The sequence below is a fragment of the Scyliorhinus canicula genome, chromosome 14, assembly GCF_902713615.1.
Source record: "Scyliorhinus canicula chromosome 14, sScyCan1.1, whole genome shotgun sequence".
Classification (NCBI taxonomy): domain Eukaryota; kingdom Metazoa; phylum Chordata; class Chondrichthyes; order Carcharhiniformes; family Scyliorhinidae; genus Scyliorhinus; species Scyliorhinus canicula.
The window spans coordinates 5,441,090-5,460,459 of NC_052159.1; the positions used below are offsets into that span (position 1 = coordinate 5,441,090).

General features: G+C 45.5%; 1 protein-coding gene across 1 annotated transcript in view; it reads left to right on the forward strand.

The window, feature by feature from the left end:
* The window catches only part of inppl1a (inositol polyphosphate phosphatase-like 1a), a 219,207-nt gene that overhangs the window by 145,427 nt on the left and 54,410 nt on the right, over positions 1 to 19,370 (forward strand). Inside the window, exons 11-15 of the mRNA XM_038817686.1 lie at positions 9,199 to 9,301; positions 12,325 to 12,521; positions 12,850 to 12,967; positions 14,431 to 14,527; positions 19,153 to 19,291. Of these exons, the coding sequence (XP_038673614.1) occupies positions 9,199 to 9,301; positions 12,325 to 12,521; positions 12,850 to 12,967; positions 14,431 to 14,527; positions 19,153 to 19,291 (654 nt within the window). The remainder of the gene's footprint in view (positions 1 to 9,198; positions 9,302 to 12,324; positions 12,522 to 12,849; positions 12,968 to 14,430; positions 14,528 to 19,152; positions 19,292 to 19,370) is intronic.

Below are 19,370 nucleotides of genomic sequence, written 5' to 3' on the forward strand. Positions count from 1 at the left end.
ACCTCTGACATCCCTCCTATATCTTCCACCATGAACCTCATAAATCTGTGTTGACTATCCTGGATTAAGCTGTATCTTTCCAAATGATCATAAATCCTAACCCTCAGGACCCTTTCCAATAATTTACCTATGACCGAAGTGAGACTAACCGGCCTATAATTCCCAGGGTTATACCTATTCCCTTTCTTGAACAATGGGACAACATTCGCCTCTCTCAAGTCTCCAAATATAGAAAAATAAAGTTGTATTGTTTTGAGGTTTTCTTCAAATATTTCTACCAATTGTAAAATTAATGTACGTTCAGTCCTGTCTCATTGTCGTGAGGAGCAGTCCACTTAACGATGGACATGTGAGGATTTTTAAAAATATATGTTGTGGATGTTGTTGACAAGGCCAAAATTTGTCGCCCATCTGGATTGAGAAGCTGGTAAGCCAACTTCTCAAACCACTGCAGTCCTCGTGGTGAAGTTACGGCCACAGCTTAAAGTAGGGAGGGAAGTGAGCAGCATGGTGACGCAGTGGGTTAGCCCTGCTACCTCACGGCGCCGAGGTCCCAGATTCGATCCCGGCTCTGGGTCACTGTCCGTGTGGAGTTTGCACATTCTCCCTGTGTCTGCGTGGGTTTCGCCCCCACAACCCAAAGATGTGCAGGGTAGATGGATTGGCCACACTAAATTGCACGTTAGTTGGAAAAAATGAATTGGGTGCTCTAAATTTATTTTTTTTAAAGTAAGGAGAGATTTCAAAGATTTGGCCCAGCGACAACCAAGATGTGGCCAATATATTTCCACAGGAGCAGAATTACGCCATTCGGTCCATCGAGTGCTCCACAATTCTATCTAGGCTGATGTGTTTCGGGCGGCCTGGTTGCGCAGTGGTGAGCACTGCTGCCTCATGGCACCGAGGACCCGGGTTCATCCCGGCCCCGGGTCACTGGAGTTTGCACATTCTCCCTGTGTCTGCGTGGGTCTCACTCCCACAACCCAAAGATGTGCCCGGTAGGTGAATTGGCCACGCTAAATTACCCCTTAATTGAAAAAAAAAAAGAATTGGGTCCTCTAAATTAAAAAAAAATGGCTTATATATTTCTTATCCCCTTTTTCCTGCCTTCTCTCTATAACCCCTGACCCCCTTATTAATCGAGAACCTATCTATCTCTGTCTTAAAGACACTGCGACTTGGCCTCCACAGCTTTCTGTGGCAATGGGTTCCACAGATTCAAAGAATAAACAAACAAAGAAAAGTACAGCACAGGAACAGGCCCTTTGGCCCTCCAAGCCTGTGCCGACCATGCTGCCTGACTAAACTACAATCTTCAATCTTCTCCACTTCCTGGGTCTGTATCCCTCTATTCCCATCCTATTCATGTATTTATCAAGATGCCCCTTCACTGCCCTCTGGCTGAAGAAATTCCTCATCTCTGTTTTAAAGGATCGTCCCTTCGGTCTGAGGCACTGCCCTCGGGTTCTAGTCTCTCCTACCAGTGGAAACATCCACTCCACGTCCACTCTATCCAGGCCTATCAGTATTCTATAAGCTTCACTGAGATTCCCCCCTCATCCTTCTAAACTCCATCGAGTACAGACCCAACCTCTCCTATCCAAGCCCTCATTCCAGGGATCATTCTTGTGGACCTCCTCTGGATCCTTTCCAAGGCCAGCACATCCTTCCTTAGATATGGCTCACAATACTCCAAATGTGGTCTGATCAGAGCCTCAAACAGCCTCAGAAACAAGGAGATCCAGGGGTACAGGTTCATAGCTCCTTTAAAGTGGAATCGTAGGTGGACAGGGTGGTGTAGAAGGCATTCAGTATGCTAGGCTTTATTGGTCACAATATTTTAAACATCTACGACTATGACTCTATGACAGAAGTACATCACTGCTCTTGTATTCTCACCCTCTCGGCATGAGTGCTAACATTGCATTTGCTTTCCCAACTACCAACTGAACCTTGAGAATCCTGAACTAGAACTCTTAAGTCCCTTTGTGCTTCAGATTCCCAAAACCGTTCCCCATTTAGAAAATGGTCTATGCCTATATTCTTTACCAAAGTGCATAACCTCACACTTTTCCACATTGTATTCCATCTGCCACTTCTTTGCCCACTCTCCCAGCCTGTCCATGTCCTTCTACAGTACCCCTGCTTCCTCAACTCTACCCGTCTCTCTACATATCTTTGTAACATCTGCAAACTTAGCAACAGTGCCTTCAGTTCATTCTTCCAGATCATAAGTGTCTATTGTGAATCGCTGTGGTCCCATAACTGATCCCTGGGGCTCACCACTAGTCACTGGCTGCCACTCTGAAAGAGATCTTTTTATCCCCACTCTCTGCCTTCTGCCTGTCAGCCAATCTTCTATCCGTAGCAGTACCTTGCCCCTAACACCATGGGCTCTTCTTATTTAGCAGCCTCTTGAATGGCACCTTGTCAATGGCCTTTTTGAAATCCAAATAGACCACCCTCACTGGCTCTCCTTTGTCTAACTTCCTCGTTACCTCATAGAATTCTAACAGCTTTGTCAGGTATATCTCTCCTTGACGAAGCCGTGCTAACTCAGTCCTATTTTGTCATGCACTTCTAAGTACGCCGCGATCTCATCCTTAATAATGGACTCTAAAATCCTACCAACGGGGTCGGCACGTGGTGCAGTGGTTAGCACTGAGACTGTGGCGCTGAGGACCCTGGTTCAAATCTCGGCCCTGGGCCATTGTCCATGCGGAGTTTGCACATTCTCCCCGTGTCTGCGTGGGTTTCACTCCCACAACCCAAATATGTGTAGATTGGGTGAATTGACCACGCTAAATTGCCCCTAAATTGGAAAAACAATAAAATAATTGGATACTCTAAATTTTTTATTAAATAAATAAATAAATAAATAAATAAATAAATAAATTTAAAAAAAAAATCCTACCAATGACCGAAGTCAGGCTAACAGGCCTATAATTTCCTGTCTTCTGCCTCCATCCTTTCTTAAACAGGGATGTTACATTAGCCACTTTCCAGTCCTCTGAGACCCTCTCTGACTCCAGTGATTCCTGAAGGATCACCACCAATGCCTCCACAATCTCCGCTATCTCCTTCAGAATCCTGGGGTGTAGTCCATCTGGTCCAGGTGATTTATCTACCTTCAGAACTTCCCCAGTACTTTTTCCTTCATGATGGCCGCTACACTCTACTCTGCTACGCCACTGGTGGCGTACATAGAAACATACATAGAAAATAGAAGAAGGAATAGGCCATTCGGCCCTTTTAGTCTGCTCTGCCATTCATCATGGCTGATCATCAAATTCAATACCCTGATCTGCCTTCCGCTCTCTTGATCCCTTGATTCCTTTCGCCCCAAGAGTTATATCTAATCCCTTCTTGAAATCACACATGTTGGCCTCAACTACTTTCTGTTGTAGTGAATTCCACAGATTCACCACACTCTGGGTGAAGAACTTTCTTCTCGCCTCAGTCCTAAAAGGTTTACCCCTTATTCTCAAACTGGTTCTGGACTCCCCCGCCATCGGGAATATTCTTTCTGAATCTACCCTGTTGAATCCAGTTAGAATTTTATAAGTTTCTATAAGATACCCCCTCGCTCTTCTGAACTCCAATGAATATAATCCTAACCTCCTCGTATGACAATCCCGCCATCCCAGGAATCAGCCTGGTAAACCTTCGCTGCCCTCCATCCATAGCAAGAACATCCTTCCTCAGATAAGGACACCAAAACTGCACACAATACTCCAGGTGTGACCTCAACAATGCCCTATACAATTGTAGTAAAACATCTCTATTCCTATCCTCAAATCCTCTCGCTACGAAGGCCAGCATTCCATTTGCCTTTACTGCCTGCTGTACCTGCGCGGTTACTTTCAGCGACTGATGCATGAGGACACCAAGGCCTTACTGAGCATCCACCTCTCTCAATTTACACCCATTCAAATAATAATCTGCCTTCCTATTTTGCTACCGAAGCGGATAACCTCACATTTATCCACATTATACTGCATCGGCCATGAATGTGCCCACTTACTCAACCTGACCAAATCCTGCTGAGTAAGAAGTCTTACAACACCAGGTTAAAGTCCAACATGTTTGTTTCAAACACTAGCTTTCGGAGCACTGCTCCTTCCTCAAGTGAATGAAGAGGTATGCTCCCGAAACATATATATAGACAAATTCAAAGATGCCAGACAATGCTTAGAATGCGAGCGTTTGCAGGTAATTAAATCTTTACAGAACCAAAGATAGGGGTAACCCCAGGTTAAAGAGGTGTGAATTGTCTCTAGCCAGGACAGTTGGTAGGATTTTGAAAGTCCAGGCCAGATGGTGGGGAGTGAATGTAATGCGACATGAATCCGAGGTCCCGGTTGAGGTCGCACTCGTGTGCGGAACTTGGCTATACGTTTCTGCTCGGCGATTCTGCGTTGTCGCGCGTCCTGAAGGCCGCCTTGGAGAATGTTTACCCGGAGATCAGAGGCGGACTGCCCTTGACTGCTGAAGTGTTCCCCGACTGGAAGGGAACATTCCTGCCAGGTGATTGTTGCCAGCGACAAGGCACGGCGGCCGAGATCTACGGCACGGCCCTCCTGCCCCCCCCCCCCCCCCCCCCCCCCCCCCCCCCCCCCCGGGGGGGGGGGGGGGGGGGTAGAATAGGGGGCAAGGAGCGGCCTCCGATGCTGTCGTGAACCTCTCCGGATTTCACGACGGCGTCGGGCCTTGTGGAGAATTCCGCCCCTGGTGGGTGGTGTTCTCGCGTGTAATGGTGGTATCCATGTCGATGATCTGGCACGTCTTGCAGAGATTGCCACAGCAGGGTTGTGTGGTGTCATGGTCGCTGTTCTGAAGGCTGGGTAGTTTGCTGCAAACAATGGTTTGTTTGAGGTTGCGCGGTTGTTTGAAGGCAAGTAGTGGGGATGACCTTAACAAGATGTTCATCTTCATCGATGAAGTGGTGAAGGCTGCGAAGAAGATGTCGTAGTTTCTCTGCTCCGGGAAAGTACTGGGCGATGAAGGGTACTCTGTCGGTTGTGTCCCGTGTTTGTCTTCTGAGGAGGTCGGTGCGGTTTTTTGCTGTGGCGCGTCGGAACTGTAGATCGATGAGTCGAGCGCGATATCCCGTTCGTACGAGGGCTTCCTTCAGCGTCTGTAGATGTCTGTTGAAACAAACATGTTGGACTTTAACCTGGTGTTGTAAGACTTCTTACTGTGCTCACCCCAGTCCAATGTCGGCATCTCCACATCACAAATCCTGCTGAAGCATCTCTGCATCCTCTTCACAGCTCACCCTCTCACCCAACTTTGTATCATCTGCAAATTTGGAGAGAATACATTTGGTGTTCTCGTCCAAATCATTAATATATAATATGAACAGTTGGGGCCCTACACAGATCCCTGTGGTACCCCACTGGTCACTGCCTGCCAATCAGAAAAAGACCCATTTATTCCAACTTTTTTCTTCCTGTCAGCTAACCAGCTTTTATCCATCTCTAACACTACCCGGAATCCCATGCGCTTTAACATTACATAGTAATCTGTTATTTGAGACCTTGTCAAAAGTCTAAGCAGACCGCATCTCCTGGTTCTCCTTGGTCAACGCCACTAGTTACATCTTCAAAGAATTCCAGTAGATTTGTTAAGCATGATTTCTCTTTTGTAAATCCTTTTACAATTTTTTTTTAACATAAATTTAGATTCCCAATTATTTTTTCCAATTAAGGGGCAATTTAGCGTGGCCAATCCACCTACTCTGCACATTTTTGGGTTGTGGGGGCGAAATCCACACAGACACGGGGATAATGTGCAAACTCCACACGGACAGTGACCCAGAGCCTGGATCGAACCTGGGACCTCAGCGCCGTGAGGCAACTGTGCTAACCACTAGGCCACCATGCTGCCCCATCCTTTTACAATTTTTATGTTCCCCGCTAGCTTACTTTAATATTGTATTTTCCCCTTCTTAATCAATCCCTTGCTCTGCCTTTGCTGGATTTTAAACTGTTCCCAATCCTCAGGTCGGCTGCTTTTTCTTGCTAATTTGTATGATTTTTTGAATCGAACACTATTTTTAATTTTCCTTGTAAGCCATGGTTTTGCCACAGTTCCATTTCTACTCTTGCTCCAAATAGGAATAAACAACTTTTGGAGTTCACCAATTCGTTTCTTGAATGCTGCCATTGCCTGTCCACTGTCCTTCCTTTCATGTAATGTTTCCCAGTCGATCATAGCCAACTCATGCTTCATATCATCATAGTTACCTTTATTGAGATTCAGGACCCTTTGTGTCAGAATCAACTACCTCACTATTCACCTGGATAGTGAATTAAAACATATTATGGTCACTCATCCCCAAGGGTGTTCTCTCAACGAGATTACCAACTAATCCTTCATCATTGCACAGTATTGTATAATACCCAGTTTAAGATGGCCGAATCTGAAGACCTTTCCCTCGCACCATCTTTGCAGCACGTGTTCACCTTATGGACCTTGCTGTCGTACTCTAACTAGCACATGGCACTGGCAGAAATCTTGAGATGACTACCTTTTGAGGTCCTACTTTCCAACTTGCTTCCGACTCCTTTTATTCTGCCTTTAGGACCTTGTCCCTTTTTAAAAAAATATTTTTATTCTAACAAACTTTGCATTATAACAAACGCAACAATACAACTAAACCCCCTCAATACCCCTCCCCCCGCCCTCCCATAAAGAAAACAAAACCTTTACAAAGCCTTAACCCAACTAAAAAGATGAACCCCCCCCCATCCCTCCAACAGCGGACAGTAACCAGTTCCCTGAAGAAGGAGATGAAGGTCTGTCACTTTGAGTAGAACCCTTCCACCGATCCCCACATGGTATACTTGATCTTCTCGAGGTGCAAAAACTCCATCTGGTCCCCCAATCAAACTGAGGGCTTGGACAGCAGCGGGGATCCAAAGACCAAACCCAGCTCATCCTCTTTACCTCCTCCAACGATACCTGCTCCCCCCAACATCTGCCCATAAATCCCGAAATCCTCCCTAACTCAGCCACGGACATCATCCCTTTTTTGTAAACCTCTGATGTTTGGACCAATGTACACCACGACAACTGGCTGTTCACCCTCTCCTTTCAGAATGCCCCACAACCGCTCTGAGACCTCCTTCACCCTGGCACCAGGGAGGCAACATACCTTCCTGGAGTCTCTGTTGTAGCCACAGAAATGTTTTTCTATTCCCCTCACAATTGAATCCCCTATGACTATTGGGTTGGACTGGATTGGATTTGTTTATTGTCACGTGTACCGAGGTACAGTGAAAAGTATTTTTCTGCAAGCAGCTCAATAGATCATTAAGTACATGGAAGAAAAGGGAATTAAACAAAATTCAAGAAAATACATGAGAATAAAATTTTTAAAAGGTTAGAACGAGTATAAGTTAAATTAAAAGTGGATCTGTTGGGGAGAGCTTGCAGAGAGTCGCGTCGCTCCGGCGCCATCTTTCCTCATCTACTATTGCATTGCTGTGTCTTTTGCTCCTCCCTCTGCAGCAGAAACAACGTGGTGCAACATATTTGGCATCTGCTGTTATCCCCTGAGAGGCCATTCCCCTCAACAGTATCCAAAACCGTACATCTTCCACCGTGAAGACTGATGCAAAGCATCTATCCAGTTCGTCTGCCATTTTTTTGTTTCATATTATTACTTCTCCAGCCTCGTTTTCCAGTGGCCCAATGTCCATTTTTGCCCTTCTCTTACCTTTTATATATTGAAACCACCCCCCCCCACATTGGATTTTTAGTTGTCCACTGCTCGCTTTTAAAGGCTTCCCAATCCTCTGGCTCCTCGCCACATTGTGTAGTTTTTTTCTTTTGCTTTCATGCTGTCACTGACTTCCCTCGTCAGCCATGGATGCCTCGTCCTCCTGTTACCATGTTTTTCTTACTCCTTGGGATGAATTTATGTTGTGCCTCCCAAACCTCCTGCCATTGCTGTTCCACTGTCTTCCCTGCTAGGCTCTCCTTCCAATCAACTCTGACCAGCTCCTCCCTCATGTCTTTACAGTTGCCGTTATTCAATTGTAATACCGTTACATCTGATCCCAGCTTCTCCCTCTCAAACTGCAGGGTAAATTCGATTGTTTTGTGGTCACTGCTCCCTAAGGGTTCCTTCACCTTAAGTTCCCTAATCAAATCTGCCTTATTACACATCACTTTTCACAGGGGCTTTTCACAGTCACTTCATTGAAGCCTACTCGTGACAATAAGCGATTTTCATTTCATTTCATTTCATCACCAAATCCACAATTGCTGGTACCCTCGTGGGCTCTACCACAAGCTGTTCCAAAAAAGCATCTCGTAGACATTCCACAAATTCCTTTTCTTGGGATTCGCTACTAACCTGATTTTTCCCAGTACACTTGCATATCAAAGTCGCCAAGTTCCGAGTCAGGATGGGATGTGAATGGTGGATTGTTGTGTCAAACCAATGTAGCAAAAAAATTCTTAATTGTTACAGCTGTGGGTCAGGGTGCACTCTTGATTATAAAGGAAGCGGGGCCATTTATGATGGAGGCAAGCAATGCTTTACCTTAAGGGAAAGAGTATCTACGACAGAGCTAAAGTTTGTATCAGCCACCTTCTCGAAGCAGTTTTGGGAGTGATCTAATGTGCGTAATTGCACCAGTGTGCAAATCGTCATCTTAGTCTTTCTGACAGTCGTCTACATGTGCCTGAGATGGGCGGCACGGTGGTTAGCACTGCTGCCTCACGGATCCGAGGTCCCAGGTTCGATCCCGGCCCTGGGTCACTGTCCGTGTGGAGTTTGCACATTCTCCCTGTGTTTGCGTGGGTTTCGCCCCCACAATCCCAAATATGTGCAGGGTAGGTGGATTGGCCACGCTAAATTGTCCCTTAATTGGAAATGAATTGGGTACTCGACATTTATTTTTAAAAAATACATGTGCCTGAGCATCCATTCAGAATTTATTAGCACAGTGATGTTTCTGAAGATTGGATCAATAAAATCTAATAATTGCAAGTTGGGGAGGTTTATTTAAATAAAATTAGCAATTAATCTTCATTTCAGCAACAAACCAAACTGAACCTAAACTAAAACAGCTGGGAATGAGGTTAAGGTTAATCAATCTTTTTAAAAAAAAAATATTTGAAGCAGTTTTAGCAGTGACCCTGTCATCCTTGCAACTTTTGCTTCTCCTTTTCTTCCTCTTTCAGAAGCGAGAGGCATTTTGCCAACTCCTACAGTTAATGAAGAACAAACATTCCAAGCAGGATGAACCGGACATGATCTCTATCTTCATCGGCACCTGGAACATGGGTAAAAATGAGAGTGAAATTATCTGATGTTGCACACAGGGCAGCCACTCACTTTCTTACCTTTTTAAAATTTATTGTTGGGATGTGGGCATCGCTGGCTCGGCCAACATTTTGCCCATCCCTAATTGCCCTTGAGAAGGTAGTGGTGAGCTGCCTTCTTGAACCACTACAATCCCTTCGGTGAAGGTACACCTACATTAGCGATATATTTCCGAGTCAGGATGGTGAGTGACTTGGAGGGAAACCTCCAGGTGGTGGGGTTCCCAGGTATCTGCTGCTCTTGTCCTTCTAGATGGCAGCAGTCATGGGTTTGGAAGGTGCTGTCTAAGGAGCCTTGGTGCTTCCTGCAATGCATCTTGTAGATGGTACACACGGCTGCCACTGTGCATCAGTGGTGGAGGGAGTGAATGTTTGTGGAAGGGGTTCCCATCAAGTGGGCTGCTTTGTTGTAGATGGTGAGTGTTGTTGGAGCTGCTCTTACTCAGGCAAGTGGTGAGTATTCGTCTTGTAGATAGTAGGCAGGCTTTGGGGAGTCCGGTGGTGAGTTATTTGCTACAAGAGTTATTTGCGACTCTCACCTGATCTTGTAGCCACGGAATTTATATGGCTAGTCTACTTCAGTTTCTGGTCAGTGTGACCCACTGGATGTTGTTAGCTGTGACAGCTTAGCTCATTTGATAATTCTCCCTCCTCTAAAGCAGAATCCTGCAGTGGAATCCCACAGCACAGAACAAGGCCTTTTGGCCAATTGCGCCATGCTGGCTCTTTGAAGGAGTTATCCACTCAGCCCTGCCTTCGGGTCTGAAAATGTTTACTTTTGAAACATTTACTTAATTCTGTTCTGAAAGTTACTGTTGAATCTGTTTCCACCACGCTTTCGATTCCCGGCTTGGGTCATGGCTGTGCAGAGTCTGCATGTTCGCCTCGTGTCTGCGTGGGTTTCCTCCGGGTGCTCTGGTTTCCTCCCACAAGTCCCGAAAGACGTGCTTGTGAGGTAATTTGGACATTCTGAATTCTCCCTGTGTACCTGAACAGGTGCAGCAATGTGACGACTAGGGGCTTTTCGCAGTAACTTCATTGCAGTGTCAATGTAAGCCTACGTGTGACACAAATAAAAATTACTATTAATAAAAAAGACTGGGATTGCTTTGAGTTATGGGATGGCTGCAAAAATAAAATTGGTACCAGCAGGGACTGCAATTACAATGTTCGCGTTTTCTCAATCTGTCCTTATCGCAGTAAACGTTTGGTCAATGGAGAAGTGAGGGGAGAAGCTGTTTGTTTTATCTATATAACGGTAATCCATTATATAAAATAAGTTTTTTGCGTTAGTAGGTAGTGTAGATTTAGTTGTTTTCCCTGCTTATGGTTTTAAATATTTTGAAAATCTGCACTCGCATGTCAAACATCTCTCCCAGATCCAGTTCAAGGTGGTCCATAGGCTCATATGACTGTGGCCCGGATGAGTAGGTTTTTTGAGGAAGTGGAGGTTGGTGTGGGCGGTTGGGGGTATCCCAGCGAATCATGTACACATGTTCTGGGCATGTCCGAAGTTGACGGGATTCTGGTAGGCATTTGCGGACAGCCCGTACCAGCCTCCCCGAACAGGCGCTGGAATGTGGTGACTAGGGGCTTTTCACAGTAACTTCATTTGAAGCCTACTTGTGACAATAAGTGATTTTCATTTCATTCATTTTCATTTCACATCCTGTCAGAGGTCCTGGAAGCGAGGGTGACTCCCAAGCCCTGAACTGGCAATATTTGGGGTATCGAAGGATCCGGGGGATCAGGGGGGGAGAGAAGCCGATGTTTTGGCCTTTGCCTCCCTGGTGGCCGGAGACGGAATTTGCTGCGATGGAGGGGCTCGGAGCCCCCAAAGTCAGGGGTATGGGTTAGTGACGTGGCAGGGTTTCTCAGGCTGGAAAAGATTAAGTTCGCCTTGAGAGGTTCAATTCAGGAGTTTGCTCAGAAGTGGCAGCCATTCATCGACTTTTTAAAGGAAAATTGAACATCAACAGGGGGGGGAATGAGGCATGGCAGTGTAAAATAATAGACAGATAATCTAATATACGGGTAGTTAGGAGCTTGTGGGGGGGGGGGGGGTAGTTGGTTACGTTATTGTCATATTGTTGCATGTGTCGGGCCGCTAGGCTATTTAGAATGTTAATTTGTTAAACTGTGAAAATTACAAATGCTTCAATAAAATATTTTCTAAAAAATAAACATCCCTCCCAGGAAGTCGAACAATAAGGTCCGAATAAATAATACTGTGTTGATCGTTCCGAAGCACCAGCTCTCTCCTAGACTCAGTTCATGAATTTGGTCAGGAAGACTCCAGTTCTGTCCTTGACCTGTGTTCAGGTCTCAATGATAGGGAATTGAACCAGAATCCCCTTCCTTGGCCCTTAGCTAGTGACTCCTGCCAGGAGCTTCTCTTGACCTTGTCCACATTTCCTACAAATATAAATTCCTTTCCTGCTGCAGAGAAGATGAGATGGGTGATCTGCTGCAGGCTCATTTGACCATGGAACCTGATCCCCAGCTATCGAGTCAGTGCCTTGGTGATGAGGGGGGAGGGAGCATACTATCTGGTGAGACTGCACATTACAATAAGGATAACGGGTATATGGGAACTGCATCGCCTCCTGAGTTCCACCCCAAATGTGAAGATGGGACCTTGCCACCCAGGCACAGCCGCAATAGGCCGAATGACCACCTTGTTTGAGTTGCAACATAACGTTCCGACTTATTGGCCGTTATTTCATTGCTGGGTCAAAAAGTGCACGTCGTCCTCCCTCACAACACTGGATGCACCTTCACCACACATTCTGCAGGGTTCAAGAAGGCGGCTCTCCACCACCGTCTCCGGAATATTTAGGAATGGGTAGTAAACGCCGGACTCTAATGCTTCTCCCATATTCCACGAACTAGTAAGACGAAGAATGTTAAGTGTTAGAGTGCAATTCTCAATCATGTTTCTCTCTCTTTCTTCTTAAAAAAAAAAATAAAAAAAAATCTGAATAGGAAGTGCACCCCCTCCAAAAATCATGGCGTCCTGGCTGATATCCAAGGGCCTCGGGAAAACACTGGATGAAACGACAGTCACCATTCCACACGACATCTATGTCATCGGGACTCAGGAAAACTCTGTCGCAGACAAGGAGTGGGTGGACTTTGTACGGGGCAGTTTGAAAGAGTGCACTGACCTAGATTTCAAACCGGTAAGATGTACTGTGTGTTGCTCAGTTTGTGGTTCTCTTGAAGGGTCGTTGGTATGTGGCATTCTGTGCCCCAGAAAGCTGTGGAGACTGGGTCGTTGAATTTATTCAAGGCAAATTTAGACAGATTTTTGATAGACGAGGGAGCCAAGGATTATTGGGGGCAGATGGCAAAATGGAGTTGGGAGCAGGCTCAAAGTGCGAGATGGCCGACTCCTGCTCCTAAGTCCGATGTTCGCGATCTACATAATCAGGGTCTGCGTTTAAATTCGCAGGGCGCTTGAGGAGAATCAATTTTGTTTGTGCAGCAAATATTTTTGTTTGTTCACAGATTGCAATGCAGACACTTTGGAACATTAAAATTGTAGTCCTGGTTAAACCGGAGCATGAGAACCGGATCAGCCACATCAGTACCTCGAGTGTGAAAACCGGAATCGCCAATACGTTGGGTAAGTAGCCCGATAACACCAGCAGCTATTGCGGCATGCTAGTCTGAGGGTCATTGATCACCTATTATGGATTAAGATGATCATTTTAATTGATGCAGCACCTTAACGTCGTAACCCATCTCGAGTTGCTTGATGAGCAGCATTATCAAACTCAATTGGACATTGAACCACAACAGGAAATATTTAGACAGGTGAGGTAGTTTAGAAGGAGGATCTCGAAGGAAGAAAGAGAGGTTTAGGCTAGGAATTCCGTAATTTAGGGCTTATGGAACACTTGGGTGATAAAAATTGCGATGGCGCCATAGTGGTATTGTCACTGGACTAGTAATCCAGAGACCTGGGGTCATGCTCTGGGGACCCAGGTTCAAATCCCCCCATGGCAGATGGTGAAATTTGAATCCAATAAAAATCTGGAATTAAAAGTTGTCGATTGTCGCAAACACCCATCTGGTTCACTAATGTCCGTTAGGGAAGGAAATCTGCCGTCCTTACCCGGTCTGGCCTACATGTGACTCCAGACTCTCAGGAATGTGGTTGACACTGTCCTTTCAATGGCCTAGAAAGTCACTCAGTTCAAGGACAATTTGAGATGGGCTATAATTGCTGGCCCAAGCAGTGATGCCACATTCTATAAATGAGTTTTTAAAAAACCAATTCGGGATTGGAGAAATGCAGAGCCCTTGGGTGCAGGAAGTAGTTACGACAATCAAATCGCAAGCAAGGCTCAAAGTGTTGGAATATTTCTGCTACAGAATTAACCTTGAAGTTTGCTCATCCCAAACTCTTCAGTCCCAATTTTGTGGCTTATATCTATACCAATTTTCATAGTCCTCTAGCATCGCTTACAAGCATGAGGTACTTATTTCCATTATCTTCATTGTGGTTTGGGCAGTTGTGTGTGGCTGTACATCCTTGGACATGGCCTCTTGCTCTTCCTGATCCTGCGAACCGCTGTTCCTCCATTCTGTCACTGGAGGATGATGCCTCAACCAGTCTGTTCCTCTGGAGCCTCTACCCAAAATTGCTCCGCCTGCAATGCTCACTTCATGTCTTCAGAATGCTCTTGAAACTCGTCAGTTGCTTATTTCCACCTCCCCTGCATCTTTTGTTCCTGCCCAGCACCACCTAATCTTCCTTCTCTGGGTTCCTCTCCTTCTGACCTCTTGCAATATTCCTGATTTCAATCGCTCCACCATTAGCGGCTGTGCCTTTGACTGCTGAATCTTTAAGCTCTGGAATTCTCTCCCAAAACTGCTCCCTCTTTTTACCTTTCTCTATTTCACTGCACCGTTTGCAACATGCCTCTTTAACCAACCCGCCCTAATATCTCCTTGCCTGACTCTGTCAGATTTTGTCTGATTAATCTGGAAAATCCCATGGGGGCATTTCACTACGTTAAAGACACTGGAAAATGCACATCCTTTCATATGATGTTTACAAAAGTATTTCTTCATTATCCATAGGTAACAAAGGCGCTGTTGGTGTTTCTTTTATGTTTAATGGAACTTCATTTGGATTCGTTAACTGTCACTTAACATCTGGTAATGAGAAGTCTGCGAGGTGGGTGTAAATAGAAAGTTGTTTAACGTGGAGCAACCTGAGACAAAGGTGCTTCTAGTCATTAAAATAAAAGCAAATACATAAAAGCAGATTCTGGAAATCGGAAATGAAAGCAGAATGCTGGAAGTACTCAGCAGATCTGATCGCATCTGCGGAGAGAAAAATATTTAATGTTTCAAGTTGAAAATTACTCTTCAAAGGGCGGCACGGTGGCGCAATGGTTAGTACTGCTGTATCACGGCACTGAGGTCCCAGGTTTGATCCCGGCCCTGGGTCACTGTCCATATAGAGTTTGCACATTCTCCCCGTGTCTATGTGGGTCTCACCCCCACGACCCAGAGCTGTGCAGGGTAGGTGGATTGGCCGCTCTAAATTGCCCCTTACTTGGGGAGAAAACAAAATTGGATATACCTAAATTTTAAAAACAAGAAAATGACGCAGAAGGTTCTGAAGAGAAGTAATATTCCACTCAAAACCTTAACTGTATTTCTCTCATCATATATGCTGCCAGACCTGCTAAATATTGCCAGCACTTTCTGTTTTTACTACTTCTAGTTGTTATTTTTGGGGATCACAGGGTGCTTCCAAGGCTGCTGTATCTCAGTTTTCCAGCAAGTATTCCGCAACATCCAAGTTTTCACAAGAAGACTGACCTGTTCTAACTGTGCTTATTGTGTCAACGATGCTCAGCGCTTAGAGGACGTTGCTCCCCAGGTCTGACTGCAATCGAAAAGAGAAAATGACTGCTGTACATGAAGTAGTAAAAAAGCCAAAACTGGTAGAAATGTGCATTAGGTCCACCTGCAATTTGATCAATGGAGGGTGCCCATCTGAAACGTAACCATCTCCTTTTCAGCTGCTGCCAGGTCTACTGTGCATTGCCAACATTTTCTGCCTTTATTTCAGCCGGGTTGTACCTCCATTTGTATCTGTAAAATTTCACACAAGTTCGAAATCTAGGCTGATCATCCAGTGCCGTGGTGCATTATCTAAGGGGTAGGATAGCAAACCAAGGACATATCTGCCCCCAGCTGTCATAAAAGATCCCATGGCACTGTTCCACAGAATCCTGCCTGCCACTCATCTCTCAACTAATATCACAGAATCTGGTCATTCGCATATTGCTGATAGTGGGAGCTTGGTGTGCGCCACAGGACTGTAATGTTTCCAACGTTACAGCAGTGACTGGACTATACAAAGTAGTTCATTCACTGGGTGAAACATTTGGAGACATCCTGTTAATAGAAATGCAGATTCTACATTTTCTACAATACAAAGATTGATGCTTTTAACCCTTCGCACATCCCTTATGAATTAGATGCTCAGTGTACAAGTGTGGGCTGAAGCGCTTCGGAAATTACAATTTCAGAGGCAAAAATGTGTACACCCACCCTTTACCCTGTTGCCCTTGTGAATTCTGTGCACAGTAAATTACATTCAAAACGAGATTACATGTAGATTTTTTTTTAAAGAGGCATTTTGTGCTTGGAAAATCCCATTTTGTTAATCTGGTTTAGTTGCTAATTGAAGGGAGAAATGTTTACTAGAATATCAGGAGGAACACCTCTGCTCCTCTTGGAGTTGTCTTGGAATCTTCAACTTCCACCGGACGAGGTAGTCGAGCTCTTTGTTTAATGACTTGTGCAGCATTCCTTCGAGAGGTGTCAGACCGTGCGAATATCCTGCACAGGATACCAATTGGAGCAAATTATTGAGGACTTTCAGCAACACTTAAACCGTGGGGGTAAATTTTAAAATGCATTTTTACAGGATGGGGGCTAAACTGGTTAGGCTAGCATTTGTTGCACATCCCTTGAGAAGATGGTGGTGAGCTGCCTTCTTGAACCGCTGCAGTCCATGTGGTGTAGGTACACCCACAGTGCTGTTAGGAAGGAAGTTCCAGGATTTTGACCTAGTGATAGTGAAGGAACGGCGATGTATTTCCAAGTCAGGGTGGTGAGTGGCTTGATGGGGATCTTGCAGTTGGCGTTTTTCACATGTTCCTGCTGCCCTTTTCCTTCTAGGTGTTAGTGGTTATGGGTTTGGATGGCGCTGTCTAAAGAAGCTTAGTGAGTTCCTGCAGTGCATCTTGTAGATGGTAAATACGGCTGTCACTGTGTGTTGAAGATGGCGGGAGTGACTGTGGATAGGGTGTCAGTCAAGCGAGCTGCTGTGTCCTGGATGGTGTTGAGCTTTTTCAGTGTGTCGGAGTTACACTCATCCAGGCAGGAGGAGAGTATTACTTGTTCCTTTTAGGTGGTGGACAGGCTTTGGGGAGTGGGGAGGTGAGTGCATACTGCAGGATTCCCAGCCCCTGGCCTGCTCTTGCAGCCACAGTATTAATAATAATAATCTTTCTTGTCACAAGTAGGATTACATTAACACTGCAATGAAGTTACTGTGAAAACCCCTAGTTGCCACACTCCGGTGCCTGTTCAGGTACACAGAGAATTCAGAATGTCCAAATTATCTAACAGCACGTCTTTCGGGACTTATGGGAGGAAACCGGAGGAACCCCACGCAGACATGGGGAGAACGTGCAGACTCCGCACAGACAGTGAGCCAAGCCGGGAATCGAACCTGGGACACTGGCGCTGTGAAGCAACAGTGTTAACCTCTGCTACCTTGCCGCCCAGTTCAGTTCATTTTCTGTTAATGGTAACCCCCAGGATGTAGATAGTGGCTGGTTTAGCTCACCAGGCTAAATCGCTGGCTTTTAAAGCAGACCAAGCAGGCTAGCAGCACGGTTCGATTCCCGTACCAGCCTCCCCGGACAGGCGCCGGAATGTGGCGACTAGGGGCTTTTCACAGTAACTTCATTGAAGCTTACTCATGACGATAAGCGATTTTCATTTCATTTCATTCATAGTGGGGATTCAGCAAAGGTAATGCATGTCATGGAACGATGGTTAGATCCTCTCTTTTAGGAGATAGTCATTGTCTGGCACTTGTATGGCGTAAATGTTACTTGTGAATTGTCTGCCGAGCCTGGACATTGTCCAGGTCTTGCTGCATATGTACATGGACTGATTCAGTGTCTGAGGAGATGCGAATGGTGCTGAACATTGTGAAATCGTCAGAGAACATCCACACATCTATATACCCTATGTCAGGTGAAACACCTTTAAAGGCATAATGCTGGGTATGCAGGACATATACATATTTACAATCAACAAATGTAGGCTAAACAAATGTGACAATTACATGGGATATGCAGCAGAGAAACAGGTCATTTGTCCCAGCCAGTCCATGCTGGGTTTGTGCTCCACTCAAACCTCCTCCTTATGGTTGTAATCCTTCATTCCCTTTTCCCTCAAATGCATGTCGATCTCCCCTTTAAATTTATCTGCAGTATTTGCTTCAACCTCTTGGTAGTGAGTTTCACATTCTCACCACTCGCTGGGTAAAGCTATTCCTGGGAATTCCCTGTGGGAATTTCAAGGTGGCGATCTTACATTGAGGGCCTCTAGTTATGCTCGTTCCCACAGGAGGAACATTTTCTCTGTATTCACTCTATCAAAGCTTTTAAGAATTTTAAAGACCTCCATTCGGTCACCTCTCAGCCTTTTTGGTGTTCGCTTAAAAGAAGCATTCGGAAATATGTGATTCGGGAGGAAACCTGCCTCTGGCCATGGCAAATCAAGTTTTCCTTTTTTTTCAGTAAGCCTGCATATCCTGGGTTAGTGTCACAGAAGTCATTTTCTGGATTTTGCAGGATAAATAATTGATATTCTGTTGACTCCCAAGAATGAGGGATGAATAACATAAATAGGAGCAAAAGCCCCTTAAGCCTGAACCAATATTCAGAAGGATCACTTTCCCTAGAAAGTGGGTGGTAGTGGTAGAGTGGTAATGTCACTCAACCTAGTAATCCAAAGGTCCTGGCACATGTTCTGGGGGCATGGGTTCAAATCTCACCATGGTGGCATTTCAATTCAATTCATGATTAAAAAAACCTGGAACTGAACACTACTCTTGGTGACCATGACTCTCATCACCAATTGTTGTATAAACCCATATTTAAAAACTATCACTCTGATATCCTGCAGAGAGGGAAATCATTTACAAAGCTTTGACAAAGAGTCATTGGACACGAAACGTTAGCTCTTTTCTTTCCCTACAGATGCTGCCAGACCTGCTGAGATTTTCCAGCAATTTCTTTTTGGAGGGAAATCATTTAATTGGCCTGCATGCGACTCCAGGACCACAGCGATGTGGTTGACTCTCCTGGATGTTTTACCATCCGATGGGGGGCGGGGGCGGGGGGGGGGGGGGGGGGGGGGGGGGGGGGCGGAGGGGAAGGGGAAGGGGAAGGAGGAGAGCTGCAACTTAGCTGGTTTGTTTTGACAATGCTGAGCCAGCAGCCTCCTTAGACGCCTTGTATTCCTTCTCTGCAGCTTTCCCCACAGCAAAGCTTTGATCTATTGTTATATGTAAGATATTTGGCAGTGATGCTGGGGAAATCTTGTGGCCTTTAGTTGTGGGAGCAAGTGGTTCCATTCAAAGGGAAAAGATCTTTCCCAATTTGGGCAAGTGAAACCAAGCAAGAGATAAAATTAAGAGTGAAGTGAAGCAGGGAACCAGATTGAAATGCGTCTTCTTCCAATCCTGTTTGTCACACTCAGGCGGAATCAGAATTACTTGGATATCCTGCGGTTACTTTCTCTTGGTGACAAGCAATTGAGCTCCTTTGACATCTCGTTACGTTTCACGCATCTCTTTTGGTTTGGGGACCTCAATTATCGGCTGGACATGGAGCTGCAGGTAGGTGACATTGCCTCTTAGCATGCTGTCTCGTCCAGGGGTGTAGATCCACAGGCATTGGGCACTCATCCTGTCTTCT